Source organism: Enhydra lutris, unplaced genomic scaffold, assembly GCF_002288905.1.
Source record: "Enhydra lutris kenyoni isolate GAN:26980312 unplaced genomic scaffold, ASM228890v2 scaffoldscaffold3, whole genome shotgun sequence".
Lineage (NCBI taxonomy): Eukaryota > Metazoa > Chordata > Mammalia > Carnivora > Mustelidae > Enhydra > Enhydra lutris.
The window spans coordinates 63,990,074-64,012,591 of record NW_019154087.1 but is presented as its reverse complement, the minus strand read 5'-3'; the positions used below and the strand labels follow the sequence as shown (position 1 = coordinate 64,012,591).

General features: G+C 32.9%; 1 protein-coding gene across 1 annotated transcript in view; it reads right to left on the bottom strand.

The window, feature by feature from the left end:
• The window catches only part of LOC111153330 (LPS responsive beige-like anchor protein), a 754,899-nt gene that overhangs the window by 195,670 nt on the left and 536,711 nt on the right, over window positions 1-22,518 (bottom strand). Inside the window, exons 41-43 of the mRNA XM_022512304.1 lie at window positions 9,708-9,825; window positions 7,517-7,619; window positions 3,061-3,176 (exon numbers count right to left, since the gene is read on the bottom strand). Coding sequence (XP_022368012.1) covers window positions 3,061-3,176; window positions 7,517-7,619; window positions 9,708-9,825 — 337 coding nt within the window. The remainder of the gene's footprint in view (window positions 1-3,060; window positions 3,177-7,516; window positions 7,620-9,707; window positions 9,826-22,518) is intronic.

Here is a 22,518-nt window from a genome sequence, read left to right as displayed (position 1 = left end):
GTTATTGAATGCCTATTGACCATCTTTTGGGAAATGTAATAGTATCATAAGAACCTTTAATAATAGTATAATAGTGTAAAACAAAGCTTAAATAATGTGAGACTCAACCCCACCTTCTTTTGAGTAGTTTAATAACTACTCAAAACAAATCACTGGTTCTACTCTCTAAAAAGAATATTTGGAGGATACATTTAAAAGATACTTTTAAGCACAAGACGAGCTATTTGAGAGTAGACTATTTCATAAACGTTGCTCCCTAATTATTACTGTGCATTTACTCTATGTGTTAATTGAATTATCTCTCATGCTAAATATGTCCATTAAGCTTATGGTGTAAGTTTTCTGTTTCTCACTACTACTTAAAAATCGTTTCAGTCGGGGCACCTGGGTGGCTCAGCGGGTTAAGCCGCTGCCTTCGGCTCAGGTCATGATCTCAGGGTCCTGGGATCGAGCCCCACGTCGGGCTCTCTGCTCAGTGGGGAGCCTGCTTCTTCCTCTCTCTCTGCCTGCCTCTTTGCCTACTTGTGATCTCTCTCTGTCAAATAAATAAATAAAATCTTTAAAAAAAAATCATTTCAGTCACTACTTACATAATCTTGAGTTTGATATAAATTCAAATTTTCTTCATTCCTATCTCTCAGCTGGCTGTGAACTGAACATCTCAACTGATAAAATTTAGACTTTTCAATGTGAACCCTTAACTTCTAGTTTTCCATAATAGTCCCTCTCTTCTCCTCTTCTCTAACAGTGCCTTTATTCTGCATGAGCTATAATTCCTTCACCAGAGCTCTTGAGCCTGTCTCACTCATAACTTGCATTGTTACTTCTCTGTGTCTCTTTCGTGGTTTCTCACCTTTGTCTTAATCCATTCTCTTTTTACTATTACACAAGAAAACTATAATACACATCTAATGTTCTCATTTATCTCCAACCATTCAGTATTTGCAATCAACCTTTTCTGTTTGCTTTTAAGCTAAATATGGCCTGTACTCCTTTTTAAATCTCCCATACCATATTTGGTACAGGCAACCAACACCTTTCTCTTTCTTTCCCCTTGCATCTCAAGACATTTGCTATACCTTAGTTTTCCTCCTCTTAGGTCTAAAAACTCTGGGATAACTCATCCTCTTCTTTTCTTTACTAACTTTACCTTTGTCTTCTTGTCATGAACAAGAACATTCACCAGACCTTGTCTCACTGCTTTCTGTATTATCTGGCTTCGTAACCTCAACTCATTCTTGGTAATTTCTAATTTATGCAGATGAAATCCAATGTCTTCTCTCCAAATTCCAAATACCTTCTTTGAACTATACTTCTAAAAATTCTTTTTGATAACTTGGATGTCTATCTACATAGTAAAATCATCACCTTTCTCTAGACCTTTTTTTCTGACTTCCTTTCTGTAATGGCACCACCATTTCCCCAATGATTCAGGCCAGAAACCTGGAAACCTTTTCTGACACTTCTCTTTTACCCCCCTACATTTAGTCAGCCCGATGTCAAATGGTTTCTACCTTATAAATCTTACATCATTTAATCTATAAATTCCCATTGTCACACCTCTAATGCAAACTCTCATTATTTTTTATATATAATTACTTCCTAACTGTGCTCTCTACCTAGTTTCATTCCACTCTAGTTTATCCTTCATTCTGCCTCCAAGTTAACTTTCTATATAGTACTAATATCACTTATTTGCTCAAAAACTTTCAGAAGTTGCCCTATAAATGGACTGCTAACTCCTCAAACTGAGAGAAAATCTTTCACAATGTGTCTCCCTGCTACCTTTTTAGTTTTCTTTCTCATTACACCTTTATGAATATATACTTTATGTGTGTACATTCATATACATATGTATAAACTATACCATTAATCGTTCTTTAGCTATATCACATTTTCCCACCTTTGTATGTTTCTTTATGCCTTCAGCTTTACATGGCATGACTTCTAATCTCTCAAATACCACCTCTACTAAAGTAATATCCATCCTTATATGAACATGAAATCCTTCCTGATTTTTTTCCTTACTCCCATCAACTGGATGAGTATAATTTCCCTCTCTCTCTGAACTTTTAATTACAATAGTACTTTGTATTTCTTTTATTGAATCTATAGTCCTTGCTCTAGAATCGTGTAAATGCTAAAATTCGTACTTAAAATAACTTCTCTGAGAGCAAGCAACATGCCTTATCCTCTCTGTACCTCCTTTGTGCCTCAAATATAAACTATGTCAGTTTGCTGAACTGAAATCTCAAATGTCCTACAAATACATTCTCTGTTTTCTTCATTCTAATTATCACAAACAAAAAGTAATGACACATTTCTATTCTTTACTCTCTCTTTTTAAATTTAGCTTTTATTTATTTAGATTCAATTAGCCAACAGATGGTATATCCGTAGTTTTTGGTGTAGTTTTCAATGATTCATTAGTTACATGTAACACCCAGTGCTCATGACATCACGCACCCTCCTTAACGCCCATCACTCAGTTACCCCATCTCCCTTTCCAGAACCCTCAGTTCTTTATTCTCTTTCAAAGAGAACAGCTTCCATGGGTGATGTTCAGTGATGTTCTTGATTACAGACCTTACAGAGGACCATTTACTCTAGATTTTCACATTTGGATCATAATGTAAGTATTCCTTTACTTAATATTTTACCAAATTTACTTTTTTCTATGTTACATTTTTGTTTCATCATGTAACACACTTCTGATTAAGTTATTAACAGGTTAAGATTTTATATATGGTTTTTCATTTCCACTATCCCATAATGGATCCATTCTTACTATGTTAAATAGTTGTAAATTTTAGTTTTAGATTTTTAGAAAAAAGTGTGCATACCCATTTTTAATTTTCTCAAGCAGCCAGCTGTTCGTATGTAAAACTGTAAACTCTACTATCAAAATTACTCTTGATGAGGTATTCAGGTAGTAATAATGAAACTAAAAGTATGCTATTTACACTAGTACTCATAATAATCTAATAATATCACAATTAATAACTTATCACTTGAAAAAAATTATCATTTGCAGAAAGTCAACATGTAAGTTTAGATTACCTGCTATCGTGTTGAGAAACATCAAATACTCAAAATTTGAAATCTCTCTATGCTGCCATCGCTGAGTCATATTAGAAGCTTTAAAGAGTTGACGTGGACTAGCTAATGAGATACGCCTGCAAAAAACAGAATTTGATATAGAGTCAATTTAATTATAACATAATAATAAATTATGAATATCTGTGCTTTGTATATTTGACATAAAAAATGATATCTGTATATTCTGAAAAGTTCTATCCATGTTTTACTAATGAATACAAGAAATGTTTCAATGTACAATTAATGATTACATGATTTAGACTAACCACAGGTCCATGATACATATTCTATTCATTCAAGTAAGCTGTCATTACAATGCCATTATAATATCTAGTTTCCATAAATGTTCATTAGTAATAGTATGATTAATAACTTGCTGATTTACTTATATAAAAGGATTATAGTAACTGAGAAAGACATAAAATTGTATTGACATCTTTTTCTGTGTGGGGGTTTCTTTTTGTGCATATTCACATCTTTATCAATTTTAATAGTTCTCTTAGAGACAACACGTTTTACATTTTAAATTTAAATATTATGTTTATATACCCTTTATAAGATGGAAAAGGAAGATTCTAAATTCTTCACGTGTCTATTCATGGAGTGGGACAAAGGTAAAAGAAACTATTATTTTTTTATACAGCTTAATAATAGATGACCAAGTTTTCTGTGTTTTTTTTAATGCAATGTAAATAACAAAAGATGTAACTGACTAATACTAAGTAAGAGTGGTAAAATAGGTGGCAGGATTAATTATTACCTTCAGAACCTAGGATCTCAGAGAAGTATGCTGTGACAGTTCTTCCTACCACCAAGGACAAGGTAACTATATTTTTTGTTTAATTTTCAAGGGTACAATTTACATACTATAAAATTTACCCACATAAGTATACTACTCAATGATTTATTAATAAATTTCTAGAGTTCTGTGATTATTACCACAATGTACTTCAAACCATTTCATCACGACAAAAACTTGCCTTGAGCCTATTTACAGTTAATCCCCACTCCTATCCCCAGCTCTAGGTAACTATCAATCTGCTTTCTGTCTCTATAAACTTGCCTTTTCTGGACATTTCAGATAAATGGAATCACACATCATGAAGTCTTCTGCACCAAGTTTCTTCAGTAATCATAATGCTTTTGAGATTCATCAATGTGGCATGTTATTAGTAATTCATTTTTTGATTGCTGAATAGTATTCCAGTGCATGAATATAAAATATATCACATTTTAAAAATCCATCTTAAAACTCTTTTAAGAGTTTTACATATATTCTGAATACAAGACCCTTATCAGAAACACTATGTACAAATATTTTTCTCACTCTAGGACTTCTCTTTTCAAATACTTAGTGGTGTCCTTTAAAGTACAAAAGTTTTAAATTTTTATTAAATCCGATTTCTCAATTTTTTCTCTTATGGATTATGCTATTGGTATCACATCTCAGAACTCTTTGCCTACTCCAGGGTCATGAAGGTTTTTCTCCCACATTTTGAAAAATTTTTTTTTAGTTTTAGCTATTAAATACATGTCTATGATGCACTTTGAGCTAATTTTTTATGAATACAGTGTGTTGAGTGAAGTCCATTTTCTTGCAATGAAATTTTCTTGACTATCTAAATGTCTCAGCACTATTGTTCAAGGATTATATTTTCCTCATTGAGTTGTGTTAGCACATTTCTTGAAAGCAAATGGATTTTATTTCTGAATTCTCAATTTTGTCCCATTGATTTATAGGTCTATTCATTTAAAAATATCAGACCATCTTGATTACTGAGGCTTTAATAATTAGTTTTGAAATCAGGTAGTTGGGAGTCCTCTAACTTAGTTCTTCTTTTTCAACATTGTTTCAGCATTGTTCCAGATCCACTGCATTTTAGCTCTTCAGTATCTCCAAGAAAGTCTGCTAGACTTTGAGAGGGACTGCACTGACTTTATAGATCTGTGAAGAGCTAACATCTTAATCATACTAAATCTTCTGATCCATGAGTATGGAATGCCTCCATTTATTTGATGACTGTCTTTAATTTCTATCAGCCATATTTGATAGTTTTCAGTATACAAATCTTACACTTCTGTTATCCAGGAATGAAGACCTTTCCCCCACCCTTTCTAATCTGGATGCCTTTAATTTCTCCCTCCTTCTTTTCCTTTCTTACTGCACAAGCTGAAATCTCCAATATACTATTGATAGAAATGGTGAGGATGGGGATATTTTAGCCTTCCTGATCTTAGGGGAAAGCATTCAGTCTTTCAACACTTTTTCCCAATTATTATATCTTTCTTTTGAGCTCCAACTGCCTACTCAACATTTCAGTATGGACATCACTCAGGGCTTTCAATCTCAACAGATCTAAAACTAAATTTCTCATATTTTGCACCTCATCTTCACAACCTCGACCCCAAACTTGGGGGGAAAGATATACAACTATTCCTTCTCCAGTGTTCCCAATCTCAGTAGATGCTATTCAGCAGCTTAAACTAAAACTTGGCAAGACACACTGGACACCTCCCTCTCTTATCATCCTCCATTATCTAACTAGTCTCGAAGTCACATAAATTGTGTGCTCTCAAAATTTCTAAACAAGGATGTTTCTCTTTAACTGCACTATCAGCATCCCATATCACCTGGATTTCCACAATAAACTCTTATCTCTGAACTGACACTCTTCTTCCCAGAATCACTAAGTTCCAATGATATCTGCCTTCCAACATTCCTTAAAAATACTGGAACCTCACCTTATTTCAGGACTTTTACATATAATATTTCTGCTTTCAAAAGTAAGCTGATTCTATTCTTTCAAATTAAAATTTAAAAGTCACATAGGAGGACATTTCTGACCACATAATCCAAAGCATCTCATCTCTACTCCACTAATCACCATTATAACACCCTTATTATATTCCTCCCATCACTTACACATTATTTGGTCTGCATATCTGTTAAAACATGCATGGGTAAGATGGTATCTATCTTGCACACTGCTGGATAATAAACACTCTGTTAGTGTTTGAGATCTATTTAAATAGCTGGTTTAATGAATTAACCTACATCTAGCTTTCATTAATTGTGGGAAATCATTACAAAGATTTCCCAGGTATGATAACACATATTAGTTGATGAATAAAACTTTAAAAAAATAGAGATAATTAGTAGAAAAAAGACTTTCTTATTAAGATAAAGAAATTTACTATAAACTTCTGAGCTGTTTCATTCTGAACCTGAAATTGCTCATTAAATTATAAAACTGATCAAAATCCTCACTGGCATTATAAAGCAACTACTGCTTATCATCTAGAAGGGCCACTTTAGGTGCCCCTTTTACATAAGAGTTGTACCCTGTGGTAGTTTTAAAATATGTCCATAAATTCTTTGATGCTTTGTCTTTTTTTTTTTTTTTTTTTTTTGAGATACTTCCTCTTTAAGAAGTGAAACTTTTTCCCTCCCTTGGAGCCTGAGCTATATTTAATGACTACATTATAGCAAATATAATGTAGCAGAATTGACGACCTACTCTACCTATCACGGGTAGGTCATAAAACGACACTGGGGCTTCTGCCTCATTCTCTTTTGAATCACTTACTCTGGGAAAGTCAGCTTCCATGTCATGCAGACATTCAAGCAGCCTATGAAGAGAAGACTTGATAGGAAACTTTTATTTCTTCTTTTCTAATCAAGATGATCAGTAGTTTCCCTTCCTGGTAATGCTTTTCTGTGGATTTTGAATTCAGATAATGCTGCCCTCATAGAATAACTTTAAACATTTGTCTTTCTTTTCTATTTTCTGTAATAGTTTGCCTAGAAATGGTATATTTCTTCATTTAATATTTCATAGAATTTGCCAATGAAACCATTTGAGCTAGGAATTATCTCTGTCAGAAGACTTTTAACTACAAATTCAATTTCCCCTGTAGAGGTATTAAGGTTATCTACTGGATGGAAATTTGTCCATTTCATCTAACTTGTCTAAGGAACACAAATTTGTTCATAATATATCCTTGTTTTCCTTTAAATATCTGTAAGACCTGTTGTGATGTCCCCTCTTTCATTCTTGATACTGGCAATTTGTGTCTTCTTTTTCTTCATAAGTCTTGTATATATATTTATTACGTTTATTAATCTTTTCAGAGAAACAAATTTTCATTGCATTGATTTTTATTTATTGTTTTTGCTCACATTTTTATTAATGTTCTGCCTTTATTATTTTCTTCTTTCAACCTATTCTGGTTTACATTTGTTCCTCTTTTTCTAGTTTTTTTTTCAAATAGAAGTTCAGTTGACTCAAAATAATGCATTAATAATCATTTAATATGAAATATAAAACAGAAGGAAGTTTAAAATAAGTAAGAAAATTAAGTAAGAAAAAATACTAATACAGATTATTTTCCAAAATTTTCTCATATAAAACAGTACCTGGTTTGAGGTAAACCAAAACTGGTTCCAATACCAACACGAGGTAGATAATTAACCACTTTCTTTACTGTTGCAGGGTCTGGGAAGTTGAACATTACAGCAACTATAAAAAATCATTTTTAAAAGTTAGAACACAACATAACTTCCTTCTTGGAAAACTGACTTCTTGGTCTAATAAAATATCTACTCTTATTTCAGGTATACAATTCCTGCCATATTACTTTTATTATAGTGCATACCAAGTTTTAGTATTAATATGCCAGAGGTAATAATCATTTTATTTATAAATACCTTAGCCACAGATAGTTCCTTCTCCAAACGCTGTCAGAAATTCTAAAAACTGTTGTTGCATTAATGTGACATAAAGCTGAGATTAGCTACATTTTGAATTTACAAAATTGAATTTTAGCAAGTTAAACATATATATCTTGAGTTTCTATAAATATTTAAAGTTTTAACTTTACATATCTAACAGTCTAACACCAAAAATACTATATAAGTACTAAATTGTCACATATTTATTTCCAATGATGAAGTTTAAAAATTATTCTCTTTACAATTTTTATGTTTATAATTTGTATGTTCACATAATCCAGAACAATGTGTGACCTAAAGGAAAACTTTTCCTCTATAGTTAATAATCAAATTTAAATGTTTTCTCATCATCTCTACATCAATAATAACACAATTTGAGACTATCGAGAAACACAACCAATACACAATACATATTTAGTACATAAATGTTAATTTATTAATCATCTATAAATTTTTGATCTTCTTAAGAAATACGAAAATAAATTCAAAATCATGGGAGAGAATTTAGAAGGTATTAATTTGGACAGTCTTAAAATTTTAATTCTATTATAATTTTAGCATCATAACCACTATGTACTCATATAGAAAATGATCCCTTTTCTCTACCCAGCTTAAAAAAAATTCTTCAGAAAAAATTTATTACTCTGGTATAGTTTTAAATACTGGCATTACCAGCATGTTTCAGGTAAATAAGCACATGATCATTCACTAAGGTGTCATATATATATATCCAACATACCTTTTTAATAAGCTATCCCTATATATCCATTATTACATTGAATATAGGGGGAAAAAAACTACAACAGAAAAACTATCATAATGTTATGGCAGATAATGAAGGTCATGAAGGAAAGGCGAAAGAAAAACACACAAAACCAAGGGTGCATAAGAAATTTTAAAGGAGTAAAATATGAATGAGGATGAGCAAGTAATAAATACTGTAAGACTGTAACAAAACCCCTTTGGGACAGTGACAATGCAGGCTGAACTAAAGAGTGAAACATTCACTTGATTATTTGCCTGGAAGAATAATGTTTACATTGGGAAAAAGAGGTATGTATAGGGGAGAAGACCAAATAGGAAGGGAAGAAACATCTCCATCTAAAGAAATCTGTATTCTAAAAAGACACTTCACTCCATAAAGGGAAAATAATGTGTGTATGGAATATATCTTACTTTGTGTAGATTTTTTAAAATGACAATGTGTAGATTATAGAAAGAGAAAATAAAACTCCAATCTACTTATGTATAAGGAGTATGTACAATAAGTCACTAGGTGTTATATTTTCTCCCTGGTATGCCTCCACTCATACCCACCAATGCTTTTACTTCAAGTTCACCTTGTCTCTCCTATTTGTCTTAATGAATTTCACCAACTTCCATTTTAAACCCACAAATCGAATTTTAGTTCTTTCAAGAATGATGTAATACAAAGCAACCAGGACACTTGAGTACCATTTTCTGATGGTCCCTTTATAAATGGCAACAGATTAGACTAAAGATTGAATAAGTGTATCAATTATTTGATTACCCTCTCCCCTCTCCAAATGCACCCACCTTCCAGAAGGAGTTTAAGCATCAGAGCAATATTGAGAACATCAAAATTCCCCAACTGATTAAATAGTTAGTTATTCACCATATTTAGAAAACCTTTCACTAATCTGTGATATGGCCAGAAAACTAAAACTACTACAAATAATTCTAAGAATGACCAAATGGGGAAAAAAAAATGCATGTGGTTCAAAAAATGAGGTCAGTATGGCAGAGAGTAGACTACAAATTACTATCTAAATGGAAACAATATGGTATGTTTAAAAATAAAATCTGAAAGAGGTGGAGGTTAGCTTTATAACAATATACTTCTGAAACATATTACCTCTGTTTGCCATAAAGATCTCCAAAGCTGTATTTTGCAAAAGGTAACGACGAGAAAAGATTGATCGTATCTCTGTGAATAGCCATTTTCCATGCAGCCCTTCTGTATATGCCAGGATCTAGTGAGGAAAAAAATAAGCCCAAGTAAGTAACAACAGTTTAATTTTTTCTTTTTGTTTTTCCCCCTGAATAAAACAGAAAATACCCTATTAAGAAAAATAATTTCTAAAAACTGCAAAAAGTTATGGAATCAATTTGGAGGGAGACTAAGAAAACAGACTGCAATTTACATAAAGGAAACAATGAAAAAGCAGAGCAAAATTATAAAACATCTATTTATAAATATATTTGGGGCATTTAAAAGCACTGATGTGGGGTGCCTGGATGGCTCAGTGGGTTAAAGCCTCTGCCTTCGGCTCAGGTCATGATCCCAGGGTCCTGGGATTGAGCCCTGCATTGGGCTCTCTGCTCAGTGGGGACCCTGCTTCCTCCTCTCTCTCTGCCTGCCTCTCTGCCTACTTGTGATCTCTGTCTGTCAAATAAATAAATTTTTTAAAAAAATCTTAAAAAAACAAAAAGCACTGATGTAATCTGTTGCTTTTCAGGAAATACAAATTTCACTATTTAGTGATCGGGTTTTGAATCCTGTTATGGAAAGTAAAGTTTTAGATAAAAAGAAGGAAAACTTCAGAAGAATGCCCTATGTGCTTATAGATCACATATACAATTCAGTTTCATATAATACAAATTTAATGTACTCAGAAATATTTTTTTTATGTTATGTGAGGTTTTCATCAGGTTTTGTTTAAGTACAGTTGAAACACAATGTTACCCTACTTTCAGGTGTATAACTTAGAGATTTGACAAGTTTACACATTATGCTATGTTCACCGTTAAGTGTAGCTACCATCTGTCCTGTTATATTGCTATTACAGTATTATTGACTGCATTCCTGATGCTGTGCCTTTTATTCCTCTGACTCATTCATTTCGTAACTGGAAGCCTGTACCTCCCACTCTCCTTCACCCATTTTGCCCAGCCCCACCCCTCCCCTCTGGCAACCCTCAGTTTGTTCTCTGTATTTAGAGGTCTGACTCTGCTTTTTGCTTAATATTTGTTTGTTTGTTTTGTTTTCTTTTTTTAGTTTCTATTGCAGAAGTACCTTTTATATGCTTTAAAATATATATTTAGAGCAAATCCCAAGAGTTCTCATTGCAAGGAGAAATTTCCCCTTTTTCCTTTTTTAAAAAAATTGTATCTATATGAGAAGATGAATAAACATATTGTGGTAATCATTTCACAATATATGTACAAGAAACCATCATGCTGTATTCTTTAACTAATATAGTGATGTACGTCTATTTTTTAATAAAACAAAAAATTATATATCTTCAGGTTCATAACTTCAAAAAAAAATCTCATTTTAAGGTCACTGTTAAGCCAACAGTCACTCATTCAGAAAGCACAAAGACTGACTGTATAAGAGGTTAAGTATCATTTTGTCAGCTAGGCTAAACACAAACCTGCAAATGAACTCAACATAATCTCTCTATGGAGTAGGTGGTTGTCAGAGTAACTTGTTACAATTCTTGTCATCCCATGTGACAGACGCAGTAGCTTAGAATGCTTTGCCAACTCAAAGTAATCCTGTCTTTAGTCCTAAGCCACTTTGTTGCTTTGTTATTCAAGTTTTGTTTTTTAAAAAGTTCATTTCAAAAGCTTAATTATGAAGGTGTTATAGGAAAACCAGATGTGGCATTTCTTACATCAGTACTTCACCTAATATTAATTTAATAAAGAAAATGAGATGCATTTACTATCAAAACCTAATGAAAATCCCTGAAAGCAAATAATTAAGATATCTCTCTCAAAAGTAACCATCATTAAAAAATTCAAATAGAATGACATGTGATTATGATATTGAAAGGTAGGGACAAAGATGGGATAAGCAAGGAGAGGAAAAAATAAGAAGAATTTATCCCACAAGAACTTTCTTTTTCTATATTCATTTCCACATTCTAGATTTTAAATACAAACAAATCTAAATTCCTCAATGTAAAAATGCAATTTCATTGGTAAAAAAACTACCTTATTTAATTCACTAAGTATGTATTTAGATTTTTCTACAAATTCTATTTTTGGCACAAAGGATCTAAAAACAAGAGAATAACTCCAAGTCTCAGTGTTCTTTGAAAAACAAAACAAAAGTTCTAAGGACCAAACAAACTTTTAGTTTTAAAACTGGTGATACAGACATCTATTTTCATTCAGCCAATACCTGCATAAATAAGATCAGGAGAAATGAACAGGAAAAGAAAGAACAAAACTCTAAGTCTTACTCTCAAGATTTTTTGAAAGCAGAGGCTACATGTACTTCTTTCTCTCACCATGACCAGTAGGCCCAACTCTCCAGAACCTACAGTGCCTCCTACTTGGCCTCTCTCTTATCTCACCATAGCAGAGTCTACTATGACCAGAGGAGCCAAAGAAAAAAAAAATATCAATAGAATTTTTAAATATAAATCAGATCACATCATTCATGCATTTAATGACCATCCAGTGGCATCCCACTAAATGCATAATAAACACTGACGCTCTTTATAATTATTTATAAAGCCTTACATCTGAGACTCGCTGATGAGCCCAATTCATTCCTTTTTGGGGCCTTCATAAGATATTTTCTTGTCTGACTCGAATGTTCTCCCAAATCCTCACATAATTAGCTGATTCTCACATTAGATTTCTGCTCCAATGCCACCTCCTCAAAGAAGTCACTGGATCTAAACCCCACTTCTTCCATAACCACCTCAAACTCATCAGATTTCCTTCACAACACTTATCATTACTTGAAATTATTATCAGCTTGCTTGTCCATTGTCTCTATTCAGCACTAAAATATTAGAGTCTTAGTTCTACCAGAATGAAGACTTTTAGTATACTCTATTTCCATTGTCTAGAACAATATCTGACAAAAAGTAGATGTTTTTGAATGATTACATGAGTCAGTGAATAGCAACCTAAGCTCAATATATGGCCCAAATTCATTTTGTTTGGACCGTATGACATTTTAACAAAGTATTGAGATTTCTGGTTTCTCAGAAAAACTAGGGCATCTGTCAAACCTAGATCTATCTGCCACATGGTAACAACTGACATACACCCATCATTTTGGCACAGTCTCTACTCATTCATTCATTTACTACTAACTGTCCAGTTCTGTTGGCATTTGAATTTGCCACCCTAGACTTACCAAGTAGGAGACAATCTAGTATATGGTCTGTAACACTTAGACTCCAACCTAGTATCCAATTATTAGTAAGGAGATTGAGAGCCAGACCAATTAAATAGTTAATACAAAGTCCCTTGGGAAGTTAGTGGCAGAGTCCAGCCTACTTCCATATTCTCCAATACAAAAATACAAAGGTTACAATATACATTCCACATTGTCACATTTGTAAGGGGCTTAAATATTTGTTAAACTATAACTCAACTTAACAGAATCTTAATCAACTACATTTGTCTTCCTGTCCTTGGGTTATAGGTGAAAGAAGGAAATTAAATAATACAAATAACAAAGACTCCTCTAAGGTCTATGATATGCTAAGAATATCACACACTAATCTGAAAATTCTACCTTTTATATCTATAAAGCTATATAATAAAACCTGTTGCTCATAATGGTGGATCCAGTCATTATAAGATCATGGCCATGCAACTAAACATTTAATTATATTCAAAGATACTTTAATTATTAATAAAAATAAGCATACTAAAACATTATTATAAGATTTTTAATGTACTGAAGGTTTTCTAATAAAAAATTCAATTTATATCCCATACCTTTAAGCAGTATAGTTATTAAAAAACTGACTTAAAAGTGGGATGCTTCTTTAAAATGTTTTATTACCAAATCATATTCACAACTGCAGAAAATGACATAAACCCCATGTACCCATTACTCAACCATATAAAATCCTCACATTTTCCCATCTTATTGCATATCTTTAAAAAATAAAGCATTTTAGAGGTATTGACATTCCCATATATAACTCTTCCTAATCTCATTTTCCTTCTTTGTGAGAGCAAATCGCTATTCTTGTTTTAAGCTTCATCATTTCCATGTCAGTTTTTACACTATTAGTACATATACATTCATAAATAATATCCACCATTGTTTTGTATGTTTCAAACCTGATATAATCAGGTATCATACTGAAGGTATGACAGTAGTGTGCTTTCAAATTAAATATCATTTGGTCTAGTTTGTTAAAAGTTAGAGAAAAAGAAACAGGAGGAGAGAAGACAAAATTATATAAAATTGCCATAAGTATCGAAAATTAATATCACACACAAAAAACTAGCCTGACTTAAGGAGAATTAACAAATGAAATTCTATACTTACGGTCAAGATAGCTGGGTTAAAATGAAAACAAAAAATCTTTTAAGTAATAGAAGTAGTAGCTGAAATTGATATAATAACATTTCTTTAAGGTATTCATTAGGAAAAGGTGTCAGTACTGAAATGCAGCTGAGGCCTAGCTAAGCAAGAGGTTTATTTCTTATTGGAATAGTATATTCTTGGTCTGAGGCTTTACTTCAAAGTCTCTAGAGTTCAATTAAAACTGGATTAGGTAGAAGCAGACCCTTCTTTGGGACTTTCTGTTCGCTGAAACTCTACATACACTGACAGCACCCTAGACAGAGGTCTAGCCCTCCAATGAATCAGTTGCTATGGAAACCGTATCATTACCATTGCTCTGCAGTTATGACCCCAAGTGTAGAATAGCTTGAAAGCTTAAGCGCACAGACTCTTTGAATGTTTATCACCTTGTTTTAATAAGGTTAGTATTAATAGTAAAAGTAAATTCAACTTTATTTTTTATAATTTGTTTAACAAGGATATTTAATTAAAATGTTAAGGTAAGAGAGGAAAGAAAGAAATCAGCACTTAATTTTAAATATACACACATACGCCATTTCTTTACATTAAAAATATCAAACATAACTTTAAAATTTTTACCTAAAAATTGAGGCTTCTGAAAGGGATATATTATTTTTCCCAAATAATAAACACACAATAATTTCTTCTATCTTTTAAATAATGTACTGTGAATACATATAAAAACTTCTTCACCCTGTTGCATTTATTGGCTTAAAGGAAATCATTTTTTCCACTTTCCTTTTAATCATTTATTTTGAAAAGCTTATGAATTTATTAAAATAAAACTTTCTTCTGTTTGCTCATCCTCTGAGAGAAATAGAAATGTATTTATTGCCCAATTGCATAATTTTATTGAATATCAAGCTTTAAAAGAATTTTTAAGTAGTCTCTAAAATCAAAGTCATATTTGCTTCATTTAAGTAAAGAAAAAAAGTTTTGTTTTCAAAAACTATACAAACTACCCTCAGTAAATTTAAAATGTTTTTTAAAAATTTTAAAGGGAAAAATATTAAAAAGTGATAAAATCTTTTACCTCAAAAATAAGAAATAGGTGTTTGTATATAAAAATCAGAAAAAGGCTTTTTAAAATACTGTTCTTTCTTAATGTTTAAGACTAGCATTGCAAACACTAGTCCCACATATTTGTCAATGTTTGGAGGGTTTACTCTGAGACAATTCCATATTGATTTCTGAAGAATCTGATAATAAAAGTAAAATCAGATAATATATATCACCAAGTATACTTACAATTTTGTAACAAAACTTTTTGTAAAATATATAGAATATATTTAACATCATGAAAAATGTTTCAAACTTAATATACAAAATATAAGCCAACCATTCTATCAATTAAGCAATGACACCACTGGAAGGAAAGTCAAGAAAATATTCATATTCCACTTTCATGAAAAGCGATTATAAATTAGTCACAAAGATTATACATTACTTTGAGAAAACAGTAAATATTTGAAATATATCTAAAATGAAAACACACTGAAAAATATTCTAATAGCAACTCATCATAGATAAATTTACAAATTTTATTTATAACAACTGCAATGTTAACAAACTAGTAGAAAGTAATTTTAATCAAGTATTTTAAGGTTTACCATGATGTTATTAACATAGTTTTTGGATTTTGCTGCATACAATTTTCCCTGAAATTTGTTATCAAAGCATGGCACTTACGAATTTATTCATAAACTCAGAATTTATTCTAATAGTACTGTATTCTAGTTGGCTTATGGATTTACTTCATCACCTACCACAGAACTTTTAAGTTTTCAAAGATAAATTCTTAAGTAAAACTTGAGGTCTTTTTGAATTTAAAAATGATATATAGTTGATTAAAACTTTACGATAGTAATTTTGTTATTAAATATTATCCATGAATACGCAGAATGTCTCCAAACTTTGAAAAGAACAATGATAACAAAAGAAAGTTATGAATATGAAAGGAAATTACCTATTAAATTAATTATGAGTTATTTAATTTTTTTCCTTCTATATAGTAAATTTCCTCCTGCTTACTAGGTACTATGATGTAGTACAGTATTCTCCTTAGCATTTTCATGGGTGACAAATTCAATTAAACATATTCATTACTCTAATGTTCTCCTTGGCAGTTTAGTCAGTATGAAAAATTAAAAATATATAAATAAAATGCTATGTGACCTCTGTATTGATTGGGCTAAAATGGTTTTAGCCTAGGTGTGGATGATGGGGCAGCTGGGAGGGGCAAGAGGGGAGCACACAAACACATACACTCTTATGTTTTCTCTTCCAATTACTGAGGGAGATGATAAAACCACAGCAAATGATGTATCAGCTCATTTTATCTTATCGCTTTGGGGCTAGGTGACAATGAAGTTCATATTTCACTGGCTCCCATTGAAGATTGTGAAAATTACTTGCCCTCATGACCTGAAATTTCACTAGAAGACAGAAATTTCTCTTCTGCAAAGTAATGCAATTTTTCAGATGTCAACCTTTAGCCCAGCTTTAAAAATTAATTTCATTTATATTAACCAATGATATTGATATTTTCACAGCACACTCTTTGATACATGAAGCACTGACTGGCAAATTGATGTTGCTTTAGATGGGTAAAACTATTTTATTTTAAGCTGCTATGGCAGACAGATTTATGGCAAACTGAAATTCCCATTTCATAATTTAATATTTGTGCTGGAGTATTGCACCTTTAAGCCCCTGGCCTGTAAATAATTCAGATGATTTAGTTGGTTCTGTTTTATTTTCAATATTCTTCAGCTTCAAAACAATTTGCATTCTAAATGATGTATCCTAAAAGCGATCTCTTACTTAACATTTAATATATATCTTAATGAGTCAAAAGCAAATGTGGTAATGCAGAAGTATAAAAAGAAGGTATTTATATATCATCAACTAAATTTTAATTTAGTTTTTAATTTAAATACATCTGCATCTGATTATTTTTAAAAGAAGAATCCAAAATACACCACAAAAGAATATTAAGGAACATGAATGTACCTTACTTTATTTTTCACAGCACCGTGTGAGGTAAAGGTATTACATTTTCAGAAAAAGAATAAACTTAAATAACTACCTGAATTAAAGAATAGAGATATTTGGGTTCGGAGATACCTACCTTTTAAATACAAACATAATAAAAACAAAACCACAATGTCAATTTTATCATGAAGAAGGTGTTAAAGTGTTCCATCTGATTTTATTATGAGATAGAGAAATTACCTTGCACTATACACAAAAAAGAAAAACTTCAATATTTTGGATTAGTAAAAGAGTTACTAATAGATAGTCTGGAATCTTAGCAAGTTTATTACCTTTCCTCAGTAGAGTTTTGTCTAATTCAAATGATTGCTTGGAAAGACAATCATTACCACCAATACCTTTTCTTTTTTTTAAAGATTTTATTACTTATTTGAAAGCGAGGGCGCATGTGAGCAAGTGCAGATTCCCCACTGAATAGATAGCCCAATGCAGGGCTTGATCCCAGGCCTCAGAGATCATGACCAGAGCCCAAGGCAAACAATCAACTGACTGAGCCACCCAGGCGCCCCATGACCAATACCTTTTCATTTTATTAATAAGGTAAGTTAAACATAAGTATGCATAAATTTATGCATTAATCTATACTCTCAAAATCAGAAAAAGGCAAAAAAGACATTTCCCTCATTCAACTATTTTCTCTCTAAAATTATTCTTAACACCTCTCTGGCCAACTTTCCACCCTCAAAATTACTTTTGCATTTTTTATGCTAACAATACGTAAATTGTTTTTTACTCAAACATGCTTATATTTAATTTTTCCTTACATCAATGATATGGGGAAAATGGTAATATAAATTATAATTAATGATTTTTCCATTTTGATTGGAAAAATTCCTAGCAACATCTCAAAAACTTGTAAGAATAACATGCTATTGTTACTGAACTCAAGCTATGAAGTATTTTTTCCTATTATTCCACATATGGACTCTCTAAAGTCAGGAGCTTTCTGCGCCTTAATAAAAAGTTTAATTTCAATCAGCACTAATAAAAAAGTACCTAATTTTAAATATATTGGAATGTTGTATAATAAATACTTTTAAGACAACCAAAGACACAAACTATTTTTCTTCTCAGTGCCAATTCTTACTTTATGAACTCAAACTCAATTTCAAATTGGTATCAAAAGCTCTCCCTAGATTTGTGCATTAAACCTCCAAGTTAGAAGTACCATCAGCCAACCTGTAGCTAGACTAGTTTTTGTAGCAGGTACAATGTGATTTAGCCATTAAAAGTTTCTCTGGTGAGTAAGCTATTTAAATTAATTAAAGGGAAAACCTTTGCTTATCTTCAGGAAACTTGCTCTTGTTCTTCAAAGAGCAAAGAACAGAGATAAAATGCAAAATGGAAAAGAAAAAGTTACAAAGAACTTCATGCCAACAGCCTCAGACTCCCAGGACACTTTTTTTCCTAATTAGAGGAAGATACTTTTCTACATTATTATACATATATTTTTATTTTATTTTATTTTATTTTATTTTATTTTATTTTATTTTATTTTTGCTTTCTTCCTGAACTAATCACTCAGTTTGTTTAGCTGGAGTCAGTTATAAACGAGTAGTACAGGTCTCTATATATTCCACAATAGAGCATTCACTAAATATCGTGCTTGTATTTAACTTCGGATGTAGTCTTTCAAAAAGCAATTTTCTTGAAGAACCTATTGTATTACAGAGAACTTTATAAAAACAATTTAAATGAGATTTGGTTAACCTGATTCCACTGTATAACTCCATAACGTTGCATAACCTCTCCAGACTGGAGTTCTTACTTGACAGTTCTTTGAGGTTAGGCCACTGGTCTTAGTCATCTTTCTATTCTATTCGTAACACCTACCACAGTGCCAGAACACAGAAGAAGACAGTGACTGGTGAATACAGGGCCAGCCCAAACTTGCAAACTATATACACAAGATTCTAGGACACATGACCACAAATATTGGAAACCAGAAAAGGGTAGAAAAATGAGATGCAAAAATATAACATAGCATTTTTAAAAAATCAAATTCAAGGGTCAGAGTACTTTAACTTCCAACCAAGATAAAGTAAGAGACCAGATTTACCCTTATACACAAACAATATTTAAAACAGATGGATGGAAAAAAATTATTTTCAAGACTGTAAACATCAAGAATTAAAGACAACGATCCCTGAGAGACAAGAAAAAAAGTGGTGACACAAACTATTACCCCAGCTCACTGCCTCAAGAAAGCTGCATGCTCCAGGGCAGCAGGAGTACCCCAGGTGGAACACTGAGGTCTCCTGAAGTACAAACAGCGTGGAGAACAGTGAGAACAAGGCCGCTAGGTTCATAGGGCACAGCAGAAGAATGGAGAGTGATGGAAAGTAAGTGAGCTTCTGTGTGATCCATAGTCTTTTAGCTGAGTACTCATTAACCCATGTGTTTAAAAAAAAAAAAAACAAAAACAAAAACCTGAAGCCAGTAAAAGAATTATCCCTCCAAATTACAAGGAACAATACCCAGAGCTCAAATGCCAAGGCAAAAAAACAAAAAACAAACAAACAAAAAAAACAACTCATAATTCATGGAGCACTGGGTAAAGTACTTAGAAGGGTTTTGCCTCACTAAGGGGAAATAATTAGCCTGAAACTAAATGTTGCTCTGGTCCTACCTAACAAACTTGTTTTGTTTTCAAGATGTTTATTTATTTATTTGAGAGAGAGAGGGAGAGAGAGCACACATGGGCACACGCACAAGCAGGGGAATGGGGCAGAAAGAGAGGGAGAGGGAATCTCAAGCAGAATCCATGCTGAGCACAGAGCCTGATCTCCAGAACCTGAGATCAAGAACTGGGCCAAAACCAAGAGCTGGATGCTTAACCCACTAAGCCACCCAGGTGCCCCCTACCTAACAAACTTAAAAAGCAGGATCCCTATGGATCAAACTATTTCTAAGTAACTTAACTGTATCACAAAACAATGCATTAAAATATTTACAGACTAGAAAACAACAGGGTAAAATTTACCACAGCTGGTATTTAATTCAAAATTACCAGAACTACAAAAAAATCAGGAAAATATGACTCATAATGAAGAAAGAAATTAAACAGAACTAACCCAGAAATGACCCAGATGACTTCTGTAGAAAAGGACATCAAATCAGACAAAATAGATTTTAGAACAAAAAATATTATTAGGGATAAATAACAGATATATCAGCTCATTTCACTCATATGGTATGAAATGATCTGATAACAGAACATTTCACTGAGAGGCCATAACCATTCCAATTGTTTAGGAACTGAATAACAGTGATTTAAAATACATGAAGCAAAAACTAAGAACTAAAATGAGAAAAATATAAACCCACAATTATAAACAGATTTCAACATTCCTCCTCAACAACTGATAAACAAGGAGGTAGAAAACCAAAAGACATGAAAAAGATTGACCATGACCTAAGACATTTATAAAACATTCCATTCAAAAACAACAAAATATAAATTTACACAAATAGCATATTTTGAGTCAAAAGACCAAGCTGCAATAAATTTAGCAGATTCATAGCATATAAAGTATATTCTCTGACAACAATGGAATTAAATTAGAGATCAATAACATATATCTGAAGAATTCCCAAGATTTGAGAGACTGTACTTCTGAATAATTCATGGGTCTAAGAAGTAACAAAAAAGAAATTAAAAACCATTTTGAACTGAATACAAATGAAAACACAGTATGTAAATAATTGTGAACTGCAGCTAAAGCAGTTTAGAGGGAAACCTTTAGCACAAAACACATATACTAATGGTTAAAAAAAAAAAACTAGTTCTCACATAAGTGATTCAGCTTCCTTTTAAAAAAACTAGAAAAATAGCAAATTAAATGCAAAGTAAGCAAAAGATGTACAAAATCAAAGTGAAAAACCAATGAAGTAGCAAACAGAAAAATAAAAGAAAAAACCCAATGAAACAAAAAACTTCTTCTTTGAAGAGAATAATACATTTTATAAACCTCTGACCCGACTAATCAGGCAAAAGAGAAAAGATACGAATTACCAGTAAGAGGAAGGATATCAATAAATGATCAATATCAGGAGAGAGGAAACATCACTACAGATTATGTAGACATTAAAAGAATAATAAGGGAATATTATATACAACTTATTACCACAAAATTGAACAATTTTTTATCAATGGACAAATTTCCTGAAAGACGCAAACTACCAAAGCCCCCTCAAGAAATAACAGATAACATGAATAACACTATATCTATTAAAGAAATAGAACTCACAGTTCTATCTAATTTTCCCATAAAGCAAATTCTAGGTACAGAGAGTTCCACTGGTGAATTCTACCAAACATTTAAGAAAAAAGAGAGTACCGGGGGGGCTAGACTCAAGATGTCGGAGAAGTAGCAGGCTGAGACTACTTCAGGCAGCGGGAGATCAGCTAGATAGCTTATCTAAAGATTGCAAACACCTACAAATCCAACGGGAGATCGAAGAGAAGAAGAACAGCAACTCTAGAAACAGAAAATCAACCACTTTCTGAAAGGTAGGACGGGCGGAGAAGTGAATCCAAAGCGACGGGAAGATAGACCATGGGGGCAGGGGCTGGCTCCCGGCAAGCAGCGGAGCAACGGAGCACAAAATCAGGACTTTCAAAAGTCTGTTCCGCTCAGGGACATCGCTCCAGAGGCTTAACCGGGATGAAGCCCACGCAGGGTCAGCATGGCCTCAAGTCCCACAGGGTCACAGAAGGATCAGGGGTGTCTGAGTGTCGCAGAGCTTACAGGTATTAGAACGGGGAAGCCGGCTACAGAGACAGAGCCGAGGAGTGAGCTCTAAGCTCGGGGTTACCTTGAACCGGTCCCAGGCTCGGTCAGCTCGGAGCACAGCCAGAGGCCAGGGTGACGGGAGTAATTGGGCGCTGTTCTCTGAGGGCGCACTGAGGAGTGGGGCCACGGGCTCTCGGCTGCTCCAGGCCGGAGACCGGGAGGCCGCCATCTTCATTCCCATCCTCCGGAACTCTACTGAAAGCTCTCAGGGAACAAAAGCTCCCGAAAGCAAACCCAAGCGGATTACTCAGCCCGGCCCCTGGTAAGGGCGGTGCAACTCTGCCTCGGGCAAAGACACTTGAGAACCACTACAACGGCCCCTCCCCCATAAGATCAACAAGAAACCCAGCCAGGACCAAGTTCACCTACCAAGGAGTGCAGTTTCAATACCAAGGAGAGCAGCGGAATTCCAGAGGAGGAGAAAGCAAAGCACGGAACTCATGGCTTTCTCCCCATGATTCTTTAGCCTTGCAGTTAATTTAATTTTTTTTTCTTTTTCAATTTTTTTTTCTTCTTCTTCT